This window comes from Tamandua tetradactyla, chromosome 5 (genome assembly GCF_023851605.1).
Source record: "Tamandua tetradactyla isolate mTamTet1 chromosome 5, mTamTet1.pri, whole genome shotgun sequence".
NCBI lineage: Eukaryota > Metazoa > Chordata > Mammalia > Pilosa > Myrmecophagidae > Tamandua > Tamandua tetradactyla.
In genome coordinates, this window is record NC_135331.1 from 17,716,456 (window position 1) to 17,741,009 (window position 24,554).

General features: G+C 45.6%; 1 protein-coding gene across 1 annotated transcript in view; it reads right to left on the reverse strand.

Moving 5' to 3' along the window:
- The window catches only part of NOS1 (nitric oxide synthase 1), a 99,312-nt gene that overhangs the window by 72,059 nt on the left and 2,699 nt on the right, over positions 1-24,554 (reverse strand). Inside the window, exon 2 of the mRNA XM_077159945.1 lies at positions 4,136-4,262. Within this exon, the coding sequence (XP_077016060.1) occupies positions 4,136-4,262 (127 nt within the window). The remainder of the gene's footprint in view (positions 1-4,135; positions 4,263-24,554) is intronic.

Genomic DNA, 24,554 nt, shown 5'->3' on the forward strand with positions numbered 1-24,554 from the left:
CTGTAGATGGTTTGTGTGGTGTTTGAATAGATTGCAATAAAATTTAAGAAAAAAAAAGATGAAAAGCAACAAATTCAACACAGTTCGCAGGTGGTATCAGCAGTAGACAACCTTAGAGATTAAATGGTTTTTAGGAAGAGAAAAAGGTAATACATCAGCCGCTGCTGTTCCTTGGATATAATCATCTTTCACCCCCCCACCTCCTTTTTGGGGAAAACTTCTACTTGTTCTTAAAATTAGAACAGATATCACCTCTTAGGGTAAACTTTTCCTGATACCTGCTGAGGTATCTAAGCTCCCCCAGCATCTTGTGTCCACCCCAGCGCAATGCATATGGCAGGTTTTGGGTGAATTCTTGTAGACAGGCAAACAGATTCATTCTATCTACCAGCCCAGGGCAGATACATCGCAAAGGAGATGTTAAAGGTGAGTGTCACAAAGCTACCCACAGCCTGTTTTCTGGTGACCAGGGGCCTGAGTCTCACTGTGCCACCCACAGTTGACCCAGATTATTAGCAAGAGAAATGACCAGTAGAAAAAAAATTAATGTCTCTGCCTTCTGACACTGACTTAAGAAAAAATGCCTCTATGGATGAGTTCCCTTGAATTTGGACAGTTTCCTGGAATTTGAATTTGAACGTGAATTCAAACTTGAATTGTCTTGGATCTGGAGCATCAAGGGAGATGGAACTCCCTTCTGGGGCAAAGGGACCACTCTGTCAGGGAGCTAATAGCCTTCTGAGTCAGGAAGTTCTTTCTCATGTCTAGACCACATCCACCCTGCTTCATCTGAGCTCTGTTTCCCTTTTTGTCCAGTCCTTGGGACAAATGGAGACCAGCTTCTTCTCCATCTATGCTTACTGGTTCCTGCCTCGGGAAAGTAGGTAGTGGCTGTGCTATTAACATCCCTGCACCCCCAATGCGGATGCTCAGAAAAGCAGTAAACATGGATTTCAACTAGAAGGAAGGAAGAGCATTCCAGGAGCTCCAGGTGAAGTGGCTTTGAGCAGGTACTAGAGAAGCTAAGTATAGGAGATGGTCTTTCAGGACAGAAAAGAGAAAGTTGTGTTTCTGAGTTAATTTGCTCAGCCTGGGAAACATTTCTGAACCCCAAGGCTGTGGAGATGTCTAACAGGAGAAGGCAGGGCTGTTTTCTTAGCTCTGGACCTGGATCTCAAATATGACTGAGCTCTTGGGTCTCTGCTTTGTTTCTGCACTATTTTTGAGAGGCATTTAGAAAAGGAATCCCAGACAATAGAGCCAGGATCATCTCATAGGTCAGGTCGCTGGTTTTGAAACTTTTGTGGGCTATGAACTTCATTGAGGATTAGATAATGAATCAACGAGTGAATGTAAATTCCAACCACTGCCGGGACAATGTGTCATGCTTCCAGGAGCCCCCAAGTCTAAAACTTCTGAGCAGTTTTAATCGAAGGAAGTTTCAGTCTTTCACCCTTTTCCCAGAACCCCCAAAGTCTCTTTGTCCTTCTCCAAGGAAATGGATTTCCACTTTAGAGGAGGACCTAAGGCAAATTCTCTCCATTGCTCTCAGATCTCTTCATCCATGATGCCCCACAAGGCAGGCTGGTTGTCTTCCCACTCACCTGCTCTCAATATGGAGACCCACTCCCTAGGCTTCAGGTTCAAGGTTACATTTTCCAAGTTGTGACTATTATGTTGCTTGGATTTCTGCAGTGACTTTTAAGTCTCTTTCTATTGGGGCCAAGGCTTCCTCTTCTCTTTTTTATAATTCAGACCTGATTAAATAACCTGAGGGGTTATTGGAGCCCAACAATGACAAAGTTTATGCTTAGGGAGGGACAGGTAGATTAGGTAAATCAGCAAAGCAGGTCTAGGTCATTTCAACACAGAACACTTGGTTTGCATATTAAACACTTAGGAATATTCTATAGTTTTAAAAAAAATGAAATATTTCTCATCTTTTCTGAAACATATGGCCCTCTTGGCCTATCTCTCCTTTCCACTTATGATAAAGACATGGGTACAAAAATTATTTCACTTTCCTCTGAGTTATTAAAATAAAACCCATAACACTAAGAAGGAGAAAGAAACTTTGGGGATGCTGGGAAAAGGGGGAAAGACTGAGTCTTCCTGAGGTTAAGACTGTCTACTAAATGACAGTGGACATGCGTCTTTCTGACAGGGAGACTATAGGGAGTGGTGGGGACTGTGGCAGGCTGGAGAGCCCATGCACTCCTTTAAAGGACACAGGTGCCACTCAGCCCATGACGATTGCTGCTGTACAGAGATTTAGGCTTAATGGGGTCAGACCTTCTCATTTTCAAGAAAAGTTGTAGGGCCACGGTGGCTCAGCAGGCAAGAATGCTTGCCTGCCATGCCAGAGGACCCGGGTTTGGTTCCCGGTGCCTGCCCATGTAAAAAAAAAGAAAAAAAAGAAAAGTTGCAAATATGATATTTACGTGAAATTTCAAAACCTTGGCAGTGAATCTAAAATGTAAAATGTCTCTTAGGATGATACAGTTCAGATTTAACAAATTATGTCTGCAGCCTGGATCTGCCCTGAGGCTTCCTTCTTTGTCTTGGGAGGCACATTATGGCAATGCCCCTTCATTTTCAATTAAGAAAGATGAGATAAAGGAATTTTAAACTGTACTTGTTCATTTAGGCATAATCGTCCTCTCAGGTTCACAGGATAGCCTTACATTTCGAGGACAGCATGACAACTGTGATTGCTCCACAGCTGCGCTCATCCACCAAGGTTTCCATTGCCAGATGGCAAGTCATTGGCTGGTGGGACCTGGCCACTAACCTATGATGGAACCTCTGAGGTCCTTCTCTTCCTGGCCAGCCATCAACAACTAAAGGAAGCAATTCCCACTGAGGCTCGGGAATGTCCTACCCTCACCCCTGAAGCTACGTGAGAGGCTCTAGTCCCTGCTTAGATAAGCCAGTGGTGGAAGGTGCCATCCATAGATCAAGCAATGCAAGAAAGAGCTTGGCAGCCAGCCCATGCATCCGGTGCCTGGGACAGGACAGGAGGGTGGGGAGAAGGAGGAGTGACCTGGGACATCCTCCCCACGCTGACCTCCCACTGACCATCCTACCCACAGCTCACTGCAGTGCAGAGGATGGGCAGAAAAGTTACTTGCTTCACTGGGGCCATTAGCTACCCAAGTGAGAAAAAGGCAGCGCTGATCTCCAACCAAACCCAGCCACTCTTGGGAAAGGATACTGACTCAGCTGTCAAAACATATCTCAGCAGATTGGCAAGGACTAAAGAAGTCTGATAACACATCAAGCTGGCGAGGCTGGGGGGAAACAGCCGCTCTCCTACTCAACTGGGGAGACTGGTACAACCTCTACGGCGAACAGTTTGGCAATTTCTGTCGCAATCACAGATGCACATGCTGTTTGTCCCAATGATTCCACTTCTAGGAATGTATCCTAGACATATATGCCTGCCTGTGTGCCAAGTGAGGTACCTGTATGAGGTCATTCGTTATTAGATACTGTAGCAGTAAAATATTGGCAATGCCCAGGTACTCTTTATGGTGGACATTTTCCATGAGTCATACATACTCATTGGAGTATTATAATATTATGCAGCTGGACACAAGGTACAGTACTCCCTTTACCTGCTAATTGGGATTAATCTGTAAGATGTGCTAACAGGCAAAAATGAAAGGTATAAAACATTCTGCATAGCGTGCTTTCTTTTGTGTAAAAGCAGGTGATAATAATATACATGTGTATTTGTCTATGCATAAAATTTCGCAAAAAGGACACACACAAACTACTAATCTTGCTTCCTCTGTGGAGGAAGAGTGGGTGGCTGGAACTGGGGGAAGTGACAAAAACTTTTCACCATGCCTCTTTCATATCCTCAAACTTTTTGAACCGTGTGAACCCATCCCCTAATAAAAAAACAGAATTCAAATTTGAAAAATGGCAAGTTCCCAAATGAAACAGAGCAAAACCAACACAGAGCCACACTCCATGTCCCAGAAAGAGCACTCCTAGCCTTGGTACCTTAAGCTCTCTGGCTCTGGTGTCTGATTTCCACCCTAACGTGGTTTGGGCTTTGACTTCCCTCCTACACTGGCACTGGGAGAGTGCAGGGAACCACGTAAGCGTGGGGGCCATCCTGACCTACCTGCTCTTTTTCCGAATATGGGTTGTTGAGGACGACTGGCAGGCTGCCCTTCCCCCACAGGTCGCTGAGGACACAGTCGTTCTCCACGTTGAGGGGCAGAGGCTTATGTGACTTGCCGTCCAAATCCCTGCAAGGCAAGGTGGGGGTGATGAGGGAAGGCGGGACGCCAGGTGGGAACGGCTGGCTGCCCTTGGCCTGTTCTTTGGTCTGCACAGGACCTGGGTAGGTCACTTGCATGACTCCACGCACGGATCAGCGAGCTTTGGGTGCTTGGCCTGCCACCTCGTGGAGGTCGCCAGTGACAGGCGGGAGAGCAGTCCCGGTCGCTGAGCGAGAAGGTGAGCTCGTCCAAGTTGGCACTGATGGCTGGCGCAGGCCCATCTTCGCGGACAGCGTTCCAGGAAGGCCACGGCATGGGGTTTGCTCATCTTTCTCCCTTCCCCCCATTTCCTAGATGGGAACACAGGAGGTCCTAGTAGAACCTCATGTATTGTGAACACCTGGACAACTTAACGCCCCTGAGACTTAATGCCAAAAGGAGTGGTTGAATAGGGAAAGTCTCATTGGTTAAGACTTCGAATGATACCAGCCCAGGATAAACAGGCATGATTGGTAAAATAAAGGGGATGGAGCAAGAGTAACAATACTATTAATACAATAGCTAGTGTCGACTGGGCACTTACTATGTGCCAAGCACTTTATATTACATTAAATAATGTAATCCTTGCAATAACTTTGTGAGGAAGGAATTACTATGACTCAGCATTTTCCAGATGAGGTTAAGTGACACAGAGAGCAGTTAAGTTGTTTAAGGTCACACAATCAAGTGGTGGCTAAGTGTGGTCTTCCGAGCCCACTCTTTGCATGCATCTGAGCGGAGGATCTCACTGTCATCACAGTTTATCCCCATCATTGTCACCCCCAGTACCATCTCTGCATTTGCAGCCTCATCACCGTCATTCCATCAGAATCCCTTCCGTCACCACCATCACCACCAGTCACCATTACTCTCATCTTCCTCACCACCGTCATAACCAGCATCACCAGCATCACCTTCCTTCTCCTCCTCTTCATCATTGCCATCATCAGCATCGCCCATTATCACCATTCTCACACTCTATCAAATGGAAAAACTGAGGCTCAGAGAGGTTAAGTCACTAGCCTAAGTCACACAGCTAGCAACTGTGGAGTTTGGATTCAAACCCAGGCTTGTTCCTGACTCTAGAGCCTGACTTCTTAACCACCAAGCTTTTCTGTCTCCCTGCCCTTGGACTCCAGTAGGGTGAGGATGAGGACATTTCAGCCAAGTTCCCTGGGCTGGTCATTCTCTGGGACTGCGGAAGTGTCATGGGTGAGACAAGGCGTTGCTGCAAAATCCACACAGCCCCACCAGCCCTGCCTCACCTCTGTTCCTCTGACCCTGGGTACTGCCCAGCTGCTTCCTGATCGCCTGTCTCTTTTTGGCGTGCCCATCTGGTTTTACTCTGACTGTGGCACCCATCTCCTCCCCAGCTCTGGGCAGGTCAGCTTGTTCTGTGTCTCCTCTTGGTTTTGGTCCCAGATGTTGAAGCTGGACTTTATCTAGTCCTTGTTTTATGTCTCCAGCTCTGGGGACTCCTGGTCTTGGCTCCACACTCCCCTCCCCCCATCTGGGGCCGACAGCCATCTGGGATGAACCAGAAGCCAAGGCCCAAGTTTGAGTGCATGTTGCTGAGGGCCCCCCAGCTGCCCATCTGGGGCCAGTTAGATCACCCTTCCTTGCTGTGTTTCACACAGTCCCGGATGGCCCACGTTTTAAAGCTACTTTCACTCTTCTCCTGCTTGAAGAGGTTTGCAATTGTTAGAGGGAACATTCTGTTTTACCCTATTTAAAAATGTCACCAAAACACACCTGGAGTGGCTCTTGATTACCGCAATTTCCCAAGTCAATGGTCTGCCCACGTGGTGATAAACAGAGGAATCGCCTGTTGAGAGGGCTTTTCTAAATGTCACAGCTCTCTTTCGGTTCTAAAATTCCTGATCCGAAGCTATCACGTGATCATGAATGGGGGTTCAGCGGAGAAAGGGGGAGGCTAACAATTTTTGAGCATCTGTAATGCAGCAGGTACTTGTACAGAAGTTATTTCATTTCATCGCAACCATTCTATGCAGACATTACCAGAATAAAAAGAAAAAAATAGAACGGTGCAGCACAAAGAGAGACCCCTAAAGCAACTATGTACTATAGTTCATAGTATAATTATAATAGCATTGTTCCTGAAATTGTAACAAAGGTACCACACCAATGCAAAATGTTAATTATAAGGAAAACTTTGTATGGGTGCGGAGGGGGCAGAGTTTCAGGGAACTCTGAATGATTAGTTTGTAAATATACAACGGCTCTGATTGTATAAGTAAACAAACAAACAAAGAAATGCAAGGATAGGGAAAAACCCGTGCATTCCATATTTGTGGCAAATAATCTAATTGTTTGACTACAGGGCACTGGTTGGATAAATTGTAGAGTAGCATGTAATCCATATCACGTCATACATAAAAAGAATGATTTAGATCTATATGTGCTGATATGGAAAAGCTGCCCATGATACATTGAGGAATGGAAAAAGCGAGGTTAAGAATACAGTGGATCGGGGTAAAAAAAAAAAAAAAAAAGTCCTGTTCTACAGACAAAAAAGCTGAGCACGGAGAGGTTAAGCCCAGCCTCTGTTTTCCAGGGTCCCTTAGGAAGCACAGAGAATAACTGATATTTGAAACTTAACAGAGATAGGAAAAACTGGTTCCTAAACTTATTCAAAGCCAGAGGCTACAGTGGGAGTAACTCCCCATCTCTTGCTGAATGAGGTCAGTCTACAAAAATCACACAGCACCACTACAGGGAAGCAAAACTGAAATGGTTCTTGTGGCTTGATTTTCTTTAACTTCCTTGCATGAATTTGCAGAGAGAGCTCCTTTATCTGTCATCTGCCCCCTCCCCCCATTTTTTTTTTGAAAGCCAGTAACACCTTTGTTTAAATAATGCATTTGAAGTGTTTTGCCAACACAAACTTATTTTAGAGTTCTGTGTGATGAGCAGGGGAAGAATGTTTGAATATGGGGCCACGGCGTGCATCCAGGTCAAGCTATTTTGCTTCCATTCACCCAGCAGCAAAATCAGAAGTAGATTTAGATTCCCAACCCACGATCTGCCAGTGATAACCGGGACGGAGGGAAACAGCTGGCTTATTGCCACTCATCAGCTCACCCTAGGATCGACCTGCCAGGTGGGTCTATATGAGCAGCCTCCCAAGCTGGGTGAGAACAGGGGCTGCAGAATTGAATGGAACTGGGTTCCACTCTTGGCTTTCCCAAGGTAAAAGCTAGGCAACCTTGGACTCAATTAAGTTTTCTCAGCCTGTTCTCAGCCACAGGTTCCTTGTCTATAAAGTAGGGTTAACAATACCTAGTTCACACGTTGGCTGCAATGGTTAGGTGAAGTCAAGCTCACGTGATTGTGAAGCATCAGCTATTGCTCTTCCTATTAATTTGCTTACGGGCTGATGAGAAAGGAAGGAAGAAAGGAAACTCCAGTACTGCAAGAGTCAGTCGTGATTTCTCTAAGCCATCCACATTTGGTAAAACTTTTGGCAACGATGGAAGATTCTACATTTGCACCTTCCAGAATTATAATCAGTAGTGACACTTGGCTACTGAGCGTTTGAAAGGTGGATATTGTCGCTAAGAAGTGGGCTAAGAAGTGGGTTTTACCTTTTAACTGTAATTTAAATTTAAATGGCCCTGAGTGGCTTATGGCAGTGGGATTGGACAGTACAGCTAGAAGCCTTAATGTCAGAGGGCTCTGGGAAGCCTAGAACATGAAGGAACACACGACTCCTAGGTTTTCTGGGGGTGGGGTGGTGGTGGCAGGGAGGTCTCTATTCAGACCCTATCTGAAGTGTCACATCTTGTTCATGAAGCCCAGGAGTTTGGGAATTCTTGGCTTCATTTCCGGACCCCCACCCCCATCGATCCCAGCCCCTCTCCTGAGGACCCATACTCACTCCTACCTTTATGCTTGACCTTCTCAGGACACAACTGCATCTTCCCTCTGTTGAGAGCCAACTACTGCTCAGCTTCCAAGGCCCGTTTTATGCCCCACCTCTCCTGGATGGTCATAAGTGAGGTCCTGCCATGTAAAACCCTAGTCAGCACTAACTAAAGACGTGCTATGTCCATCCTTACTTATAACTTTGGAAACAAGCACAGAGAGGTTAAGCCACTTGTCAAAAGTCACACAGTCAGTGAGCCGTGGAGGAAATTTGTGAATCAGTTGTCTCCTTGCTATCCTAGTTGAGAATCACTTCAACCAGGGGTTATATGGAAGCCATTTGGAAGAAATGTCTGAAGAACTTTGAATTTAGATTTTGGATGATTCCTCCAAATGAGGTGGATGAGGGTAAAAGTAATTTTGGAAAATCTATTTTATCATTTCCTCACTTAAAAATATAACAATTTGACCTCTCAGAAGATGGCGGAGGGTAGGCCAGGTTCACCCCTGCTGTGCAGAACAAGTCAGGAGCGGAAAAGACAATTGGGACCGCAGTCCTGGGGGTGAGAGATCGAAAAGCGTCTACAATATTTCAGAGGGAGAAGAGAGGCGGAGAGATCCGGACCGGGCATCGGGTCTGATCAGCCGAGACCTCACAGGGGGTGGGTGGCAGCATGCAGGGAAGTGTGGCTCCCAGGAAACTGACCATCCCTCTGCTCCAGCCTGCCAGCTGCTGGCTGGGGAAAAAGCCCCACAATCGGTGGCACCCATGGGGAGCCCAGAGCCTGGCCTACTATCTGCCATGAAAAGCCAGGAGCAGTTACCTGGGGAATGGCGATCCGCCAGGCGCTGTGATCAGCTGCTTCTCTGCGCGCTGCCATCGGTTCCCCTGGCCCAAGCACCAGAAGCAGCCGCCTTCCCTCCACCCTGCCATGGACCGGCTACTGCGGACGGGGAGGGGCAGGCCTGAGGGGAGGCGGTGCCTCAGGAGCTCCACCCTCTGGGAAGAAGTGGTAAATGCAGTCTGGCAAACTATCTGCCTAGGTTTTTAAAAACATATATATTTTTCTATTTTATTATTATTACCTGTTGCTTATATATTATATATTTATATTTTATTGATTTTCATTAATTTATTTATTATTAGAATTTTTTCTCTCTCTTTTGTGCATTCTGTATTCATTCCCAATATATCGTGGGATGTCTTTCTCTGACTTTAGGGACCACTGCTGAGGTGTGTTTTCTAATATATATTTTTGTTTATTCTTTTTTGGGGGGCAGGTGCATGGGCCAGAAGTTGGGCAAGGGATTCTCGCATGGCAGATGGGCATTATGCCACTGAGCTATCCATGTACCCCTGCCTAGCTTTTAGTAGACCCTCAAGTAGCATGTACCCTACATGAGATGCAAGCCTTGCTTGGTGGGGAATCACTGATGAACCAAGTACAAAAGGGAACCTTCAACACTAAACCAAGTAAATACAAAAGTTTAGAGTAGTGAAGGAAATCAACTTGCAAGATAACCTTATTAGGATAATTAAATGCCCTGAACACAACACAAAATCACAAAGGCATATGAAGATCCAGGCAGAAAAGGCTCAGCCAAACAAACAAATCAAAACACTGGAGGGGACACAGAATACTGAATACAGGATATTTATAAATAAAAAATGATATCACTCAGACACTAGGAGAGCATAAAGAAGACTCCAAAAGATTAAATAGAAAAACGGCAAATCTCACAGAGAGAAAAATACAGCAGACCAAATTAGAAATATACTAGACACACGTGATGAGCTAGAAGACAAAACATTTGAATTAGAGCACACAAAAGAACAAATGGCAAGAAAGATGGGGAAAATGGAACTGACCCTTGGGAAAATGAAAGACAACAAAAGGCACACAAATATAACAATCACAAGGAGAAGAGAAGAGTAAAGGCCTGGGAAGGTGAGTTGAAGATATAATTGGGTAAAACATCCCAACCCTTATAAAAGACAAATATGCAAATCAAAGAGGCCCAACGAACCCCAAATAAAATAAAGCCAAAGAGATTTACTCGAAGACACATTAATTAAATCATCAAATGTTAGCTAGAAGCAGAAAGTCCTGAAAACAGCAGGAAAAAAGTGATCCACTACATATTAGGGTAAACGCATAATTCTGAGTTCAGACTACTTGACAGGAACTATGGAGGCAAGAAGGCAGTTGTATGATATATTTAAGATCCTAAGCAAGAAAGGTTTCCAGCCAAGAATTTTTTTTCCAGCCAAAAATTCTTTATCCAGCCAAGTTGCCCTTCAAAATTGAGGGAGAGATTAAAATCTTCACAGGCAAACAAAGACTGAGAGCACTAGTCAATAAGAGACCTGCCCTATAAGAAATACTAAAGGGAGTCCTTTCAGCTGAAAAAAAAACAGGAGAGGTCTGGAGGAGGGCACAGAATTGAAGAGTATTAATAAGGGTAACTTAGATAAAAAGAGAAAGAAGGAAAATATATAGATCTGATAAACAAAACTAAAGGATAAGATGGTAGATTCAAGGAATGCTTTTACAATAATAACTTTGAACATTACTGGAATAACTCAACAATGGAAAGATATAGATTGGCAGAATGAATTAAAATACAATCCAGCTATAAGCTGTTTACATGAGACTCATCTTAGACACAAGGATACAAATAGATTGAAAGTGAAAGGATGGAAAAAGATGTTGTATGCAAACTGTAACAATAAGAAAGCAGAAGTAACTATACTAATATCAGATAAAATAGACTTTAAATGTAAAGACATCATAAGAGACAAAGACGAACACTACATATAAATAAAAGGGACAGTTCACCAAGAAGAAGTAACAATCACAAATGTTTATGCTCCCAATCAAGGAGCTCAAAGTACATGAGACAGACATTGGCAAAACTGAAGGAAGCAATAGACATTTCAATAACAAGAAGAGACTGCTAGAGAAATCAGTAAATATCTGGAGATAAATGATAATGACAACATAGCATATCAGAACTTATGGGATGCAGCCAAGGCAGTGCCAAGAGGGTCATTTATTGCCCTATATGCCTATATTAAAAATCAAGAGTGGGCAAAAATTGAGGACTTAACTGTTCACCTGGCAAAATTACAGAAAGAACAGCAAACTAACCCCAAAGCAAATAAAAGAGGAGAAATAAAAATTGAAGCAGAAATAAACAAGCTGGAGAACAACCAAAACAATAGAAAGAATCAACAAAACCAAAAGTTGGTTCTTTGAGAAAGTCAATTAAAGTAATGGACCCCTAGCTAGACTGACAAAGTGAAAAAGAGAGAGGATGCAAATAAACAAAATCAGAAATGAAAGGGGGTTCACTGCCATCCTGAAGAAGTTAAAAAAAAACTCATTAGAGAATACTATGAACAACTATATGCCAAAAAAATCAGACAACTTACATGAAATGGACAAATTCTTAAAAACACACAAGCTACCTAGAATAACTTGAGAAGAAATAGAAGATTTCAATAAACCAATTGCAAGTAAAGAGATTTAATCAGTCATCAAAAATCTTCCCACAAAGAAAAGCCCAGGGCCAGTCGGTTTCACGGGGGAATTTCATCAAACATTCCAAAAAGAACTAACATCAATCCTGCTCAAATGCTCAAACACTGCCAAAAAATTAAAGTAAAAGGAATGCTACCTAACTAATTTTATGAAGCTAATATCACTCTTATACCAAAACCAGATGAAGATACTACAAGAAACGAAAACTGCAGACCAATCTCCCCTATGAACATAGATGCAGAAATTCCCAGCAAAACACTACCAAATTGAATCCAACAACACATTAAAATAACATATATCATAACCAAGTGGGGTTTATTCAAGTGTGGTTCAACACAAGAAAACAATCAATGTAATACAGGACATTAACAAATCAAAAGGGAAAAACCACATGATCAAAAATCACATGACAAAATTCAGCATCCTATCTAGATAAAAACACTTCAAAAGGTAGGCATTGAAGAAAACTTCCTTAACATCATAAAGGGCATATGTGAAAAACCCATAGCCAGTATCATACTTAATGGTGAGAGTCTGAAAGCTTTTCGCCTAAGATCAGGAATAAGATGAGGATACCCACTGTCACCACCATTATTCAATGTTGTACTAGAAATCCTAGCTGGAGTGATTAGACAGGAAAAAGAAATAAAAAGCATCCAAATAGGAAAGGAAGACATAAAACTTTCATTATTTGCAGATGACATGATCCTATACTTGGAAAACTCTGAGAAATCTATGACAAAGCTAATTGAGCTAATAAACAAATTCAGCAAAGTGGTGGGATACAAGATTAATGTACAAAAATGTTTCTACACACTCATAATGACCTGAGGAGACAATTAAAGAAAAAATTCCATTCAAAATAGCAACCAAAAGAATCGGGTATCTAGGACTAAGCTCAACATCTAGGATGCAAGGACTTGTCATAGAAACTACAAAACATTGCTAAAAGAAATTAAAAATGACCTAAATAGATGGAAAGACATCCCATGCTCATGGATAGGGAGGTTGAATATCATTAAGATGTCAATTCTACCCAAATTGATCTATAGATTCAACACAATACCAACAAAAATCCCAACAACCTACTTCAAAGACTTTGAAAAGCTAGTTATCAAATTTATTTGGAAGGAAAAGAGACTGCAAATAGCTAAGGATATTAAAAAAAAAAAAAAAAAAAAAAGAGCAAGCGGGAGGACTATCATTTCCTGACTTTAAAGCTTACTGTAAAGCCAGAGTGCTCAAAACAGCATGGTTCTGGCACAAAGATAGAAGTACCAATCAATGGATTCAAGTCAAGAGTGCAGAGGTAGACCACCAAATCTATGGACAGCTGATCTTTGATAATGTCCCCAAATCCACTGAACTGGGACAGAACAGTCTTTTCAATAAATGGGCGTGGGAGAATTGGATATCAATAGCCAAAAGAATGAAAGAAGACCCCTACCTTACACCCCATAAAAAATTAGTTCAAAATGGATTAAAGACCTAAATGTAAGAACCAGTACTATAAGTCTTCTAGAAGAAAATGTAGGGAAACCTCTTCAAGATCTAGTAATAGCTTCTGAAACTTTACACTTAAAGCACAAGCATTGAAAGCAAAAATAGATAAATGGGAACTCCTTAAGTTCAGGAGCTTCTATGCCTCAAAGAACTTTGTCAAAAAGGTGAGGAGGGAGCCAACTCAATGGGGGAAAATATTTGGACAGTACAGATCTGATGAAGACTTGATCAGATCTGATCAAGGTGGATAAACCTTGAGGATATAATGCTGAGTGAAATAAGCCAGACATAAAAGGACTCTGTATGAGTTTGCTATTATGACTCTGGTAAAGGTAATCTCAGAGGTTACACTGTAGAATATAGCAGACCTAGAGGTACACAGAGGCTAGAGACAGATGAAAGGCTACCCAATGAGGGTGAACTTAAATGAATGGGAATGGATAGAAGTGATGGTAACTAATTAGTGGGGTTATAAGTAACATTGCCATATTGAAGGTGACTGTGATTCAAAGGGGATGTATAGTGCCATGTATCCCACTGATTAAACCTACAATTATAAAAAAGTTCTCATATGAACTATTTCAAAAGTTTGATATTGGACAAAGGGTCAATAGTAGATGGGTATAGGGGGAAAATTAAAAATGCATGCTAGGCTAATAGTTAACAGGAAGATATCAGCAGCACCACAGCACTACTGGGGGCACCTAACTGGGAAGGAGGGACAAGTGATAAGGGGTAGCTTTGATTTGGTATTTGGTGAGGCTGTGTTTTTTGGTTCTTTGTCTCTACGAACCAATGAAAATTGTCTAAAATTGAGAGTGCTGCTGATTGTACAACTAAGTGGGGACACTGTAAGACTTGGTTTATTTTGGACATTATTCATGATGCCCAATAGATGGAGGGAGCCAAAGGGTACAATGACTGAGAACCAAAATAGCACACTGATACATTTATATGATGGAATATGGAGCGGCTCCAAAAAGGAAGGACATCGAGAGGCATGCAAGAAACTGAATAAACTTTGGGGACAGTGTGTTGTGCAAAATAAGCCAGAAACAAAAGAACAAATATGCTAAGGTCTCTTTCAGAAAATACGTATAAGAAAATGAGAGCCTAGATTGTAGGCTCTTACAGGAGCCACACTTAGTCTGAAGTTGTGGATGTATTTCTAGATTCTGACACACCGAGCTGCACGTGTATCAGCTGGTATTTCCTTGGAATTTTGAGTGACTCTATGACACCTAATATCCAGAGATGGAATGCTGCAGCCCGGAAAGTTGGTACAGCTACACACAATCACAGTCAAAGTAACTGAAAAAGATCAGGCCTCAATTAGAGATAAAAATGAAGTCAAAGTGGCTGGAACTAAGGTAAATCAGAATACAGGGTAAAAGATACAGTGTATGTACTCTAGACCTTCAGCTACCATATAAGACAAAGGCAGAGAGGTTTATTACGCCTAGAACCTAACTGGTAACACACAATGTAAATCAACCTATCTGGATAGCTCATTTAAACAACCTAAACTCCTGGAGTTCAGAAGGGGAATGACGTTTTGTAATTCTATATAGCTTCACGTAATACCCAGATATATCTCAGACTATGATGGGCTGATAACTAAAAAGTATTGGTAGAGTCCCTTAAGGGTTTGAAAAAAAAAATGGAACTAATGAACTTTCCTATCTGGGAATCCCCAGGTACCCTCTCAGCCATTGAGGACTCCCAAGAAAATAGGCCAAGCCCTTGATTTTGAGTCTTGCCTTATGAAAGTTAGTTCCGTAGAGGAGGAGCTAAGACTATCTACAATGAGGCCTTAAGAGCTGCTTCCAGGAAACCTCTTTTGTTGCTCAGATGTGGCCTCTCTCTCTCTCTAAGCCCAGCTCTGCAAGGAAAATCATTGCATTCAGGGGTAAAAGTCTACCTAACAACAGTGGGGCATGATTCCCAGGGATGAGTCTGGCCCTGGAACCGTGGAATCGACAAGGCTTTCCTGACTAAAAGGGGGAAAAGAAGTGTAATAAAATAAGGCATCAGTGGCTAAGAGAGATCAAATCGTGTCAAGTGGCTATTCTGGAAGCTTCAGTTAGATAGTCCTAAGAGCCATGGTTTGCTAAACCCCAACCACTATCACTCCTGTTAACTCTTAAGAACATCTAGAGCTCAAACTGAGACTCTATGAAAGTTTCATGACTAGGTTTTCTTTCCTGGAACCTATAATTTCCAGAGGGTTCCTAGCCCAGATAAATCCTGAAACCTAGAGAGACTAGCCTCTCCAAGATTATCCACTAATTAGATCCCCTATCCCTTATTGTCAACACCCCTTCTCAGAACATGAAAAGTCAGAATGGGCATTGCTTAAAGACCCCAATAGATTGGGAGAGGGATCTAAGGAGAGGGATCAAGGGAGAGGGAAGAGTTGTGGCACAGAGGGTGGGATCTGGCAGACAGGTGTGGCTACTGAACCATTCTATTTAGCTGTTCCTTCTGGCCTCCGGTGTTCTGAAACAACTGGAGGGAGGTACCTGGGATGGTGCAATGGTGGCCCTTGGCAGACTCTGAGGTCTCTTCTGTGGCTGCTTGCTGAAGTATACTTTGAAAAATATTCTTTTCGTTTCCTTTCGTTTCTTTGTGTGTTTCGTTTCTTTTGTGTGTGTTGTTTCGTTTCTTTGTGTGTTTCGTTTCTTTTGTGTGTGTTGTTTCGTTTCTTTGTGTGTTTCGTTTCTTTTGTGTGTGTTGTGTTTCACAATGTGAAATGTTTAAAAATACATACTTTGGGGTGGGGGTGGGGTGGAGCGGCCAACAGTTGCAGAGGGATGGGGCCTCTCTTGACGTCTAAGAAGCCTGGACTGTGCCTCATGAGTTCTGGGTCAGCCCAGCTGCCTGGAGGTGTCAGCACCACTGAGTTTTGGGTCCAGATAACGCTTTGTGGTGGATGCTGTCTTATGCATTGTAGGATGTTTAGAACATCCCTGGTCTCCACCCACTAGATACCTCCCCCTAAACTTTGCCAGATGTCTCCTGGGAGTCAGAAATCATCTCCTTACATCAGAACCCCAACCTTATGCTTCGGACTTTCTCCCCATCCTTGCTCTTTGCCCATCCAAAGTCTTGTGAAGATTTATCTACCAGTTGTCTCCTATTCCCAGGTGGGATTGAGAACTTCTCCTCCACCTAGGGACCCCTGCCTCCTCACAGGCGTCCTTGCCCCTCTGGGGAAGCCCACCACCCAGGAAACTTGGCACTTGGGGCAGATCCGTTTCCCCAGAGCCATCATCTGGTCATGTTTGGTGGTTTTCAAACTTCAGGTGCAGAACCAGCTGAGAGGCTTGTTAAAATTCAGATCCCTGAGACCAACCCCTGAGAGTCTGATGAAGTTTGTCTAGGTGGGAACCCTGCAATCTGCATTGTCAAAAGCTCCCCAGGTATCTCCAGACGGTCCCTGGACCAGATAGTTCTGAAACCTAGAGGGCCCAGCCTCTCTAGAACAGCAGCTAGTTCCATCTCCCAACCCCATATTATTCACAGCCCCTTCCAACATGAAAAGTTAGAATGGCCATAGCCCAAATACCCCAAAGAGTGGGGAGAGAGCTCAAAGGTGATGATGGACTTATACAGAGACGATAAAGTTTAGCAAATGAGTATGATTGATACTGAGTATGACCGAAATATATTGATATTTCTTTTTGTCTCCAGTATCTTAGAGCAGCTAGAAGTAAAAATCTACAATCGTGGAATTGTAACCCATACCATACTCTGAAATCTGTTCTACAACTAATTGTTGTGCTGTGGTTTGAAATTTATTGCTCTTTTGTATATATGTTATTTTTCACAAAAAAGAAAAAAAAGTCGATTGCGATGATAAAAAATATTTCTTCCTTCTAGCCTCCAATGTTCTGGAGCAGCTAGAAGGAATAATCTGAGATGATGGTATGGTAGCCCATGACAAACTCTGGGATATGTCCTGTAAGTACTTGTTGAAGAGTGCTTTGAAAACTATTGCTTTTTTATTTCTTTGCTTTGTATATATGTTATATTATATAATGAAAAAAAGTTCAATTAGTGTTGTTTTTTTTTAAAAGCTCCCCAAGTGGCCCTTGGATGTGGTTGGAGACCCATTACCTGGGAAGTACACTGGCCTGACGCTAGCAGCAAACAGCAAGACTTCCTGGTTTAGACATGCCACCTTTGTCTTTCCCTTCCTTCCTCTAGTTTGCTCCCCGAGCTCCTCTCTAGCTCTCCTCAGCTCCCGCCAGCCAGATCCTTCCAAGCTTCCCCCAGTTCCTTCCCCAGTAGCCCCCAGCACCTCCCTAATTCCTCCCCAGCTCCCTCTAGCTACCCCCCAGCTCCCCCAATTCCTCCCCACCCACAAGCTCCCTCTGTTCTTTCCACCATCAAGGCAGGTGTGGCACTCTGCCTTGTACCTGGTGAACATTTTCTATGCGTTCAGGCAAGGACTAAAGCCCTTCACTTCCACTTCGCCAGCTGTACGATCATGCCCAAGCCAAAAGCCAGTCTAGCCTGTCCAAACCTTCAGAGGACCTTTGCCAGAGGCTTCCAGCTCAGGCTTCCCAGGGACCCAGGCCCTCCTGGCCTCTGCTGCAGAGGGGATACGGCTACTGGTCCTGTCTCTGCAGAAAGCTTGGATGTGTACTGTTGTCCCGGCAAGGACCACAGGCCACCCTTGAGGACCCTGGAGGGGAGGCAGGTGGGCCAGGCCAGGGTACAGGGCTCAGGGAGGAGGGGACTGCTCCCCACTGTGGCCCAACACAGAGGCGCACCTGCCCCTTTTACAGCCACCAAGGCTCTCTCGGTCTCCTTAACCTGCACCCTCCAACAGTCTTTGGTTTCTGCCTTCACCTGGTCCCCTGGTCACTGAGCTGAGTTTAAGCAGGAAGACTCAGGGGCTGTGCAGACCAGAGCTGGTGCCTCTGAATTTTTCTCCTGGACCATCCAGCTGGAGTGGGGAAGTTCTTGCTAAATAGTCCAGTGTGTTTTTTTTTTTTTTTTAAAGAGAGAGGGAGGAAAGGAAGGAAAGAAAGACAGAGAAGGAAGGAAGGATGGAAGGAAGGAAGGGAGGAAGAAAGGGAAACATTTTCTTATTTTATTATATTTTGTTTGTTTGTTTGTTTTTTGTTACATGGGCTGGGGCCGGGAATCGAACCGGGGTCCTCCGGCATGGCAGGCAAGCACTCTTGCCCGCTGAGCCACCGCGGCCCGCCCCTCCAGTGTGTTTTTGAAAGCAGAAATCCTGTGAATGCTGTAGTGGAGATCCTTTGGGTGCAGGAAGGATCCTGATGCTCATGACTGATATCACAAAAGCTGGGCGGGATCTTCTAACCCACATGTCTACAGGGTTCAGGTGGGTACGCTGGTAAGCGAACTGGGTGTAGTTTAGGTTCTGGGAACTGGCAGCCCCTTCCCCGTCCTGCGGCCAGGATGTGTGTGGGTTCTGTGCAAACGGCTCTTCTGATGTATTTTTTGGAGAGGCTAGAAACCAGATTTAATCTGAAATCTCTCGATTTCTCTATTTGGCCACCAGTTCACTTTTTCGTAAAACTCTGCAGGCCAAAGAAAAGTCATGGGAGAATGACCCTCAACTCTCTCTTTGTGACTTCCGACCTGCATTGACGTTCCAGAGAGGCCAGATGGAACGCTAACCCTTCCGGCATGAATGGGCAGAAGCCGGGCTGGTGAGTTGCTTGGTTTCTAGGTGGACTATGAATGGTAGTTCCAGAAGGAATCTTTTGGCTCATCGGGTCCGCATCCATTTTTTACTGAAGGGGAAACTGAGGGTCAGAGAGGTCAGAGGCTTTCCTGAAACAAGTAGCTGGCAAGTGGCAAAGATGGGCTTAGAAGCAAGGTCGCTGGACCCAGTCCAGTGAGACCTCACAGTGATGGAGGGGGACACAGGGATGGCCACAGGTTGGCCCCGGGCCTGTGCAGAGCAGGTGCTCAATGGTCCCTGTTGGATGAGTTGGGTAGGCTACAAAATGACCACCAAAGATACCGGGCTCTAATCTCTGGAGCACGGAGATGTTAGCTTATATGGGAAAAGGGTTTTGTAGGTGTGATTAAGTTCAGGATCTTATAGAAGGAGAGGTTATGTTGGAGAATGTCTGTAAATGTAATCACAAGCGTCCTTACAAGAGGGAGGCAGAGGAAGATTTGATGAGAGAAGAGGAAGGCAATGTGGCAACTGAAGCAAGATGCTGCGCTGTTGGCTTTGAAGATGGAGGAAGGGAGCATGCCAAAAAAATGCAAGGAATGCAGCTCTAGAAGCTGGAAAAATCCTGGAAAGGGGTTCCTATCTACAGCCTGCAATGGAAGGGCAGCCCTGCCAACACCTTGATTTCATCTCAGTGAAACTGATTCTGGTCTTCTGATTTATAGAACTGTTTGAGAAAAAGCAGGTGTCACTTTAAGCCATTGAGTTTTGGGTGCTTTCTTTTAGCAGCAACAGGAAACTAATACTGTGAATGAATGGCTGCTGGAATATGGAGGAGAGATGTGGGGGGGGTTGGGTGCAGCCCTGCCCCAAATGCCTAACTGCACTGTCTACCACTCTTCCCCACTCAAGTGTGCTCAGCTCCTACAGGCCTCTCAGTTCCTTGAACATCCTAGCCTCAGGGCCTTTGCTCGTGCTGTGCCCTTCTGCAGGAGTGCCTTTACCTAGATTTCATGCAGTTGGCATCTTCTGGCCCACATACAAATGCCACCTCTACAGAGAGGCTTTCCTTGATGCACCAATATAATGCTCTACCCAACTCCAAATCACTTTTCCTCAAATCACCCTGTTTTGTTTCCTTCATAGCATGTATCACTAATAGATTGCATTTATCTATTCATGTACTAGTTTTTGTCTATGCCCCCTACTAGGATATGACTCCAAGAGAGTAGAGAACAGAGACCTCCCTCTGGGTTTGTTCACTATCAGATCCCAGTGGCAAGATCAGTATCTGGAGCTGAACAGATGCTCAACAAACATTAGTAGAATGAAAGATGGTGAGAGAAGCCCTTTGGTCGCATGCATCCTTTGGAGGTGGTAGTGGCAGCAATTCATTCTACAGCTCTTTCCCCAGTTGAAGGGCTGTAAGTCCTGTGACAAGACAGCAGGGATATTGATAGAAGGGGGCTATAATGGAAGAGTAACAACTGCTACAAAATAGGACCGAAGGTGAGGGGCGAGAGGAGACATCATTTTCAAGTGCTCAAAGTGAGAAAGGAAAAACTGCACTGAGAGTCGGCGTGAAGGCAGTTATTGGACTTAGTTCCTTGGCAGAAGAAGGCGTCTGAGGGATTCTAAGCTACGAGGCATATCCAGTGGGAATTCCTTGGACCCCGATGGTCCTGCAACCAGGGTGGGTTGGTTGGTCTGAGGTCAGTTCTCATGGAGCGAGTTCTGCTACCTTAGTCCTGCTAAGCAAATGCTGATGCCATCGCCCTCCCTGCCGCAGGGAGACTGAGCCAGGGGAGAATGTTTCCCTTCCCCTGCCCTCTTATTCAATAGGAGCTGGCCTGGGCCAAGCTCTGAGTAAATGCTGGGGGGTCACAGCTGAAAACCAGCGGGGGCTTAAATGGTGAGAGTCGTGGGGCCGGGACCACCTTTGTGCAAAGGATGGGGAGTTCTGGTTTTGCCCCTTATCCCTCAAATCAGTTCCGTCAGTAACAAAACTGGAAGAGCTAGCGCTGGCCCAGGATAATAAACTTGTTTTCGAGATGCTGGAAGAATGGAGGGGAATGAGGGTGATGGAAAAGATGAGAGTAAGGCGATTTTGTAACTCAGGGAGGCTCCTTGTCCTGGGCATTGGTCGAAACTTGGGACACCCTGATGCCAGGCATCCTCGGGGTGACCTGCCGTGGGCATACCAGGCCAGGGCATAGTATCTGGTCAATGGCATTTGAGAGTCAGTTTCCCTTTCAGGCCTTGAGAAAATATTCCCATGTCTTCAGAAACTTGATGGCGAGTTATCAAGCCCATGGTGGCCAAGAGTGCAAATACTGAGTCAGTAGAGGTCAGGGGGGCTTGGTTTGGGTTCAATTCCTGGCTTGACTGCTCGCCGGCTGTGCGACCTGGGACAAGTGGCCTCACCTTTCTGAGCCTTGGTTTCCACATCAGGAAAATAGGGATAACAAGACGACCTATATCTCAGAGGGGTTCTAGGGGGAGTGAATGAATGAATGAACTGATACAAAGTCCTTGACATGGGGCCAGGCTCACAGAAGGTTCTCAGTAGGGGGTAACTATAATAATGATGATAAAACTCAGGCTTACCACAGAGGGAATTTCCCCTCCGCCTCCATTAAGCAGATTCTCTAGGGTCAAAATGGATTTCCGTGGGTTCAGCCACGTCCTCTTGCCTGGTTCCCTTGACCCTGCTCACTCATTTATGAGACTTCGAGGAAGAACCTGTGGCCAGTGCTGTGTGACCCTGGGCGAGTTGCATCACCTCTCTGGGCCTCAGTTCCATCCTCCATAAAATGGGGCTGAAACCACACGCCTACTCGCAGAGCAGAACTCACGCAAGCCCCGAAGAGGTGACTTTTGTGAAGGCGCTGTGTAAGTTACCGTGTGTACCGCGAGAGAGGGGTTCTTAGCGAGCGGGGGCGAGGCTGGCCAGCTGGACCAGATGGATGCTGGACCAGGGCCCTTGGCCTCCTTAGAACCCTCCTTCAGGGCAGCAAGCTGAGCAACCTGGTTATTCTCTGCCAGGCACCGTTTTAAAGTGACTGCTCTTGACTGCAGTCAGAAGGTTCCGGAAGCCGCTGAAACACCGCCTCCCTTCCTCACAGCCCTCCCACGCTGCCACCACCTGCCAGGGCTGCTTCCTCCTGGGATAAAGGGATGCGACTGTCATACGGTAAACCTTAAATGCCCCCACCCCTCAAACGACAGGACTGGGGGTGACCCATCGGGGCAAGGGAGCCGAGAGCAGCTTAACTCTGACTCCAAGAGGAAGGCGGGGAGGCAGGGAGGACAGCGGGAGAGACAAGAGCACTGATGCAAACCACGGAGGGCCCCGGTCTCTGGGGCCTGGATGTGGACGCCAGGTCTGGTGGGCAGTGGCCTGACTGTCACCCAAGCCAGCCAGGTGGCTCTGGCTAGCAACTCCATCCAGCAGCCGGGGTGCTGTGCTGACCTCACCCCCACATGGAGCCCGGAAGGAGAGGGCACAGGGAGGACAGTATATCCTGGGCATGTGTGGATTCCATGGGGCTCGAATCGTCCCATCCTGCCAGCCCCGGCGTGACTCTGGGGGACAGCTGTCTTTGGGCGTCCATGTCCCCACTGGCAACGATGACTCTTAGTGACCCACTTATTTTGGCTCCTATGAGGCACTTCGGCAATTGGTGGGGATGTATTTGGTTGTTACGATGGTGGGTGGGTGGGGCTCCCGGCACTGAGGGAGGGGTTCCAGGGTGATAGGCACCCTGCAATGCAGGGGACACTCCCATCCAAGGAAGGATGGCCACACAAGCTCTGGAAAAAACGGGTTTCAATTTCTGAGCCTGGATCCCAACTCTGCCCTACACACGAACGTGGCTTTAAAATACACTGGCATTTCTATGGCTGCATTGACAGGGTAAATCGAGGAAAGACAGGACATCATTCCAGCAGGAACTATTCACCATTTCGGGAAATTGCATTAGCAAGGAGATGCTGCTGGTGGCATCTGAGTTGCCAACACGACACACCTGTGCCAGTCTGCATTTGGTGCTGTCGTGTTCACAGCAATGCTATGTTTAGGTGCAAACATCTGACCATTCCAGTGTCATGTCTGCATATTTGTATATTGAAATACAGGTTATTTTATTGCGAATTACTTTTATATCTCCTTTATTTTATAGTTAGGGCATTATATTGGTTTTTTAAAAAACATTAAGTGTGGGTAGGTTATATTATCTCATGTATATTTTTATATGTGTTAGCTTCTGATGAGTGAAGGAAGCACTTAATAAATATTTTGTTAAATATAAATATCTTTTCAAATATAATTTTAAAAAAATTTAAAATCTAACATTTATAAAGTATACATATTTTATAAAAATATTTGTTAAAAACTGGGGATGGGGGCTTCGAGTGATGTGAGCCATTAGCCAGGGGGCACATACTATTATTAAATATTCTCCACCCTGAGAATCCCCAGTGGGATTCATGGAATTTCTGACTTGCCCTTCTCCAAAGCGGTTTCTTTTCTGCTGCTTTTGATCAAACAATTGTGTCGCATGCAAAGTTGGGACAGGGTGACTGCAGAGCGGACCGTGATAAACATGGGCGGAGCGCGTGGGTAGAGAGGGTGCGAGGGCACGGCTGCACGCCAATCCGCTCATCCATCCCTCACCCTTGGGGACACAAAGCTGCAGATCAGCCCCGTGGGGGATTTTGGAGATGACCCGGACCGCCTGATCGTCAAGTGGGCTCCGCAATTGCACCCAGGCCTCAGGCTCTGCACCAGGCCATCAGGTGCCAATCTGTGAACGGAGAGAGGGTGGGGCCCCAGGTCACCATCGCTTTCCCACACTGAGACACTGACTCCTGGGGCGGGGCTGAAATAGAGCCCCTGGGAATTCTGACACTCACCAGCCCTTCTCCACCCCATGCCCGGCTGAGAATCAGAACAGAGCATGCAGAGCCTTAGATACGGTCGGGATTCAGCGGCCTGCAGGAGGAGGGGACTCTGCCCGCATCGGAAAAGAACCGGCATTCGGCGGCCTGGGCTCTTTTCAGGAGGAATGGCGACGAATGGGAAGGGGTGTTTCGGACTGGGAGGGAGAGGCCATGCCCAGGGGCAGCCTTGCAGGAGGGGCCCTTTTCGGTGCCTCCTGGAAAACAAGCCCGAGGCCTTTCATTCTGGATTCTAGCACTGCTTTTGAATTTAAGTCATTGAATGAGGCTCAGAGGTGTGTGAATGCCCAGAAGCCATATCAGAGCACACACATGCCACCCTAAATGGATGTGCCGCTCCCCGGAGAACTGGGTGCCAACCACATGGGGTTGGTCCTGGAGGAAACAGGCCCCAAATCTCCACCCTCTGGGAAAATCCCTAGGACTGACCTTGCCCCCTAGCTCCAGAAATGGACATCCAAGGCCATGGAGGTTCCCAAGCACCTGCCCACCAAAAGGGTCGCACTGCACCCAGTGCATGGGGGCCAGGACTGTCTGTCCCGCAAGGTGGAGCCGGGCGCCAACAGTGTGGCCGAGACTCCAGGGACCCCCAGGAGAACGTGCAGGAGAGAGAAAGAGAGGTCTGGAGGGCAGGGCCTCACAGGGCAATAAGTGCCCCTTGTTTCCTCTGTGCCCAGGGGCTTCCAGACGGAACCCCTACCTTCCTACTCAGGAGACTCTGTG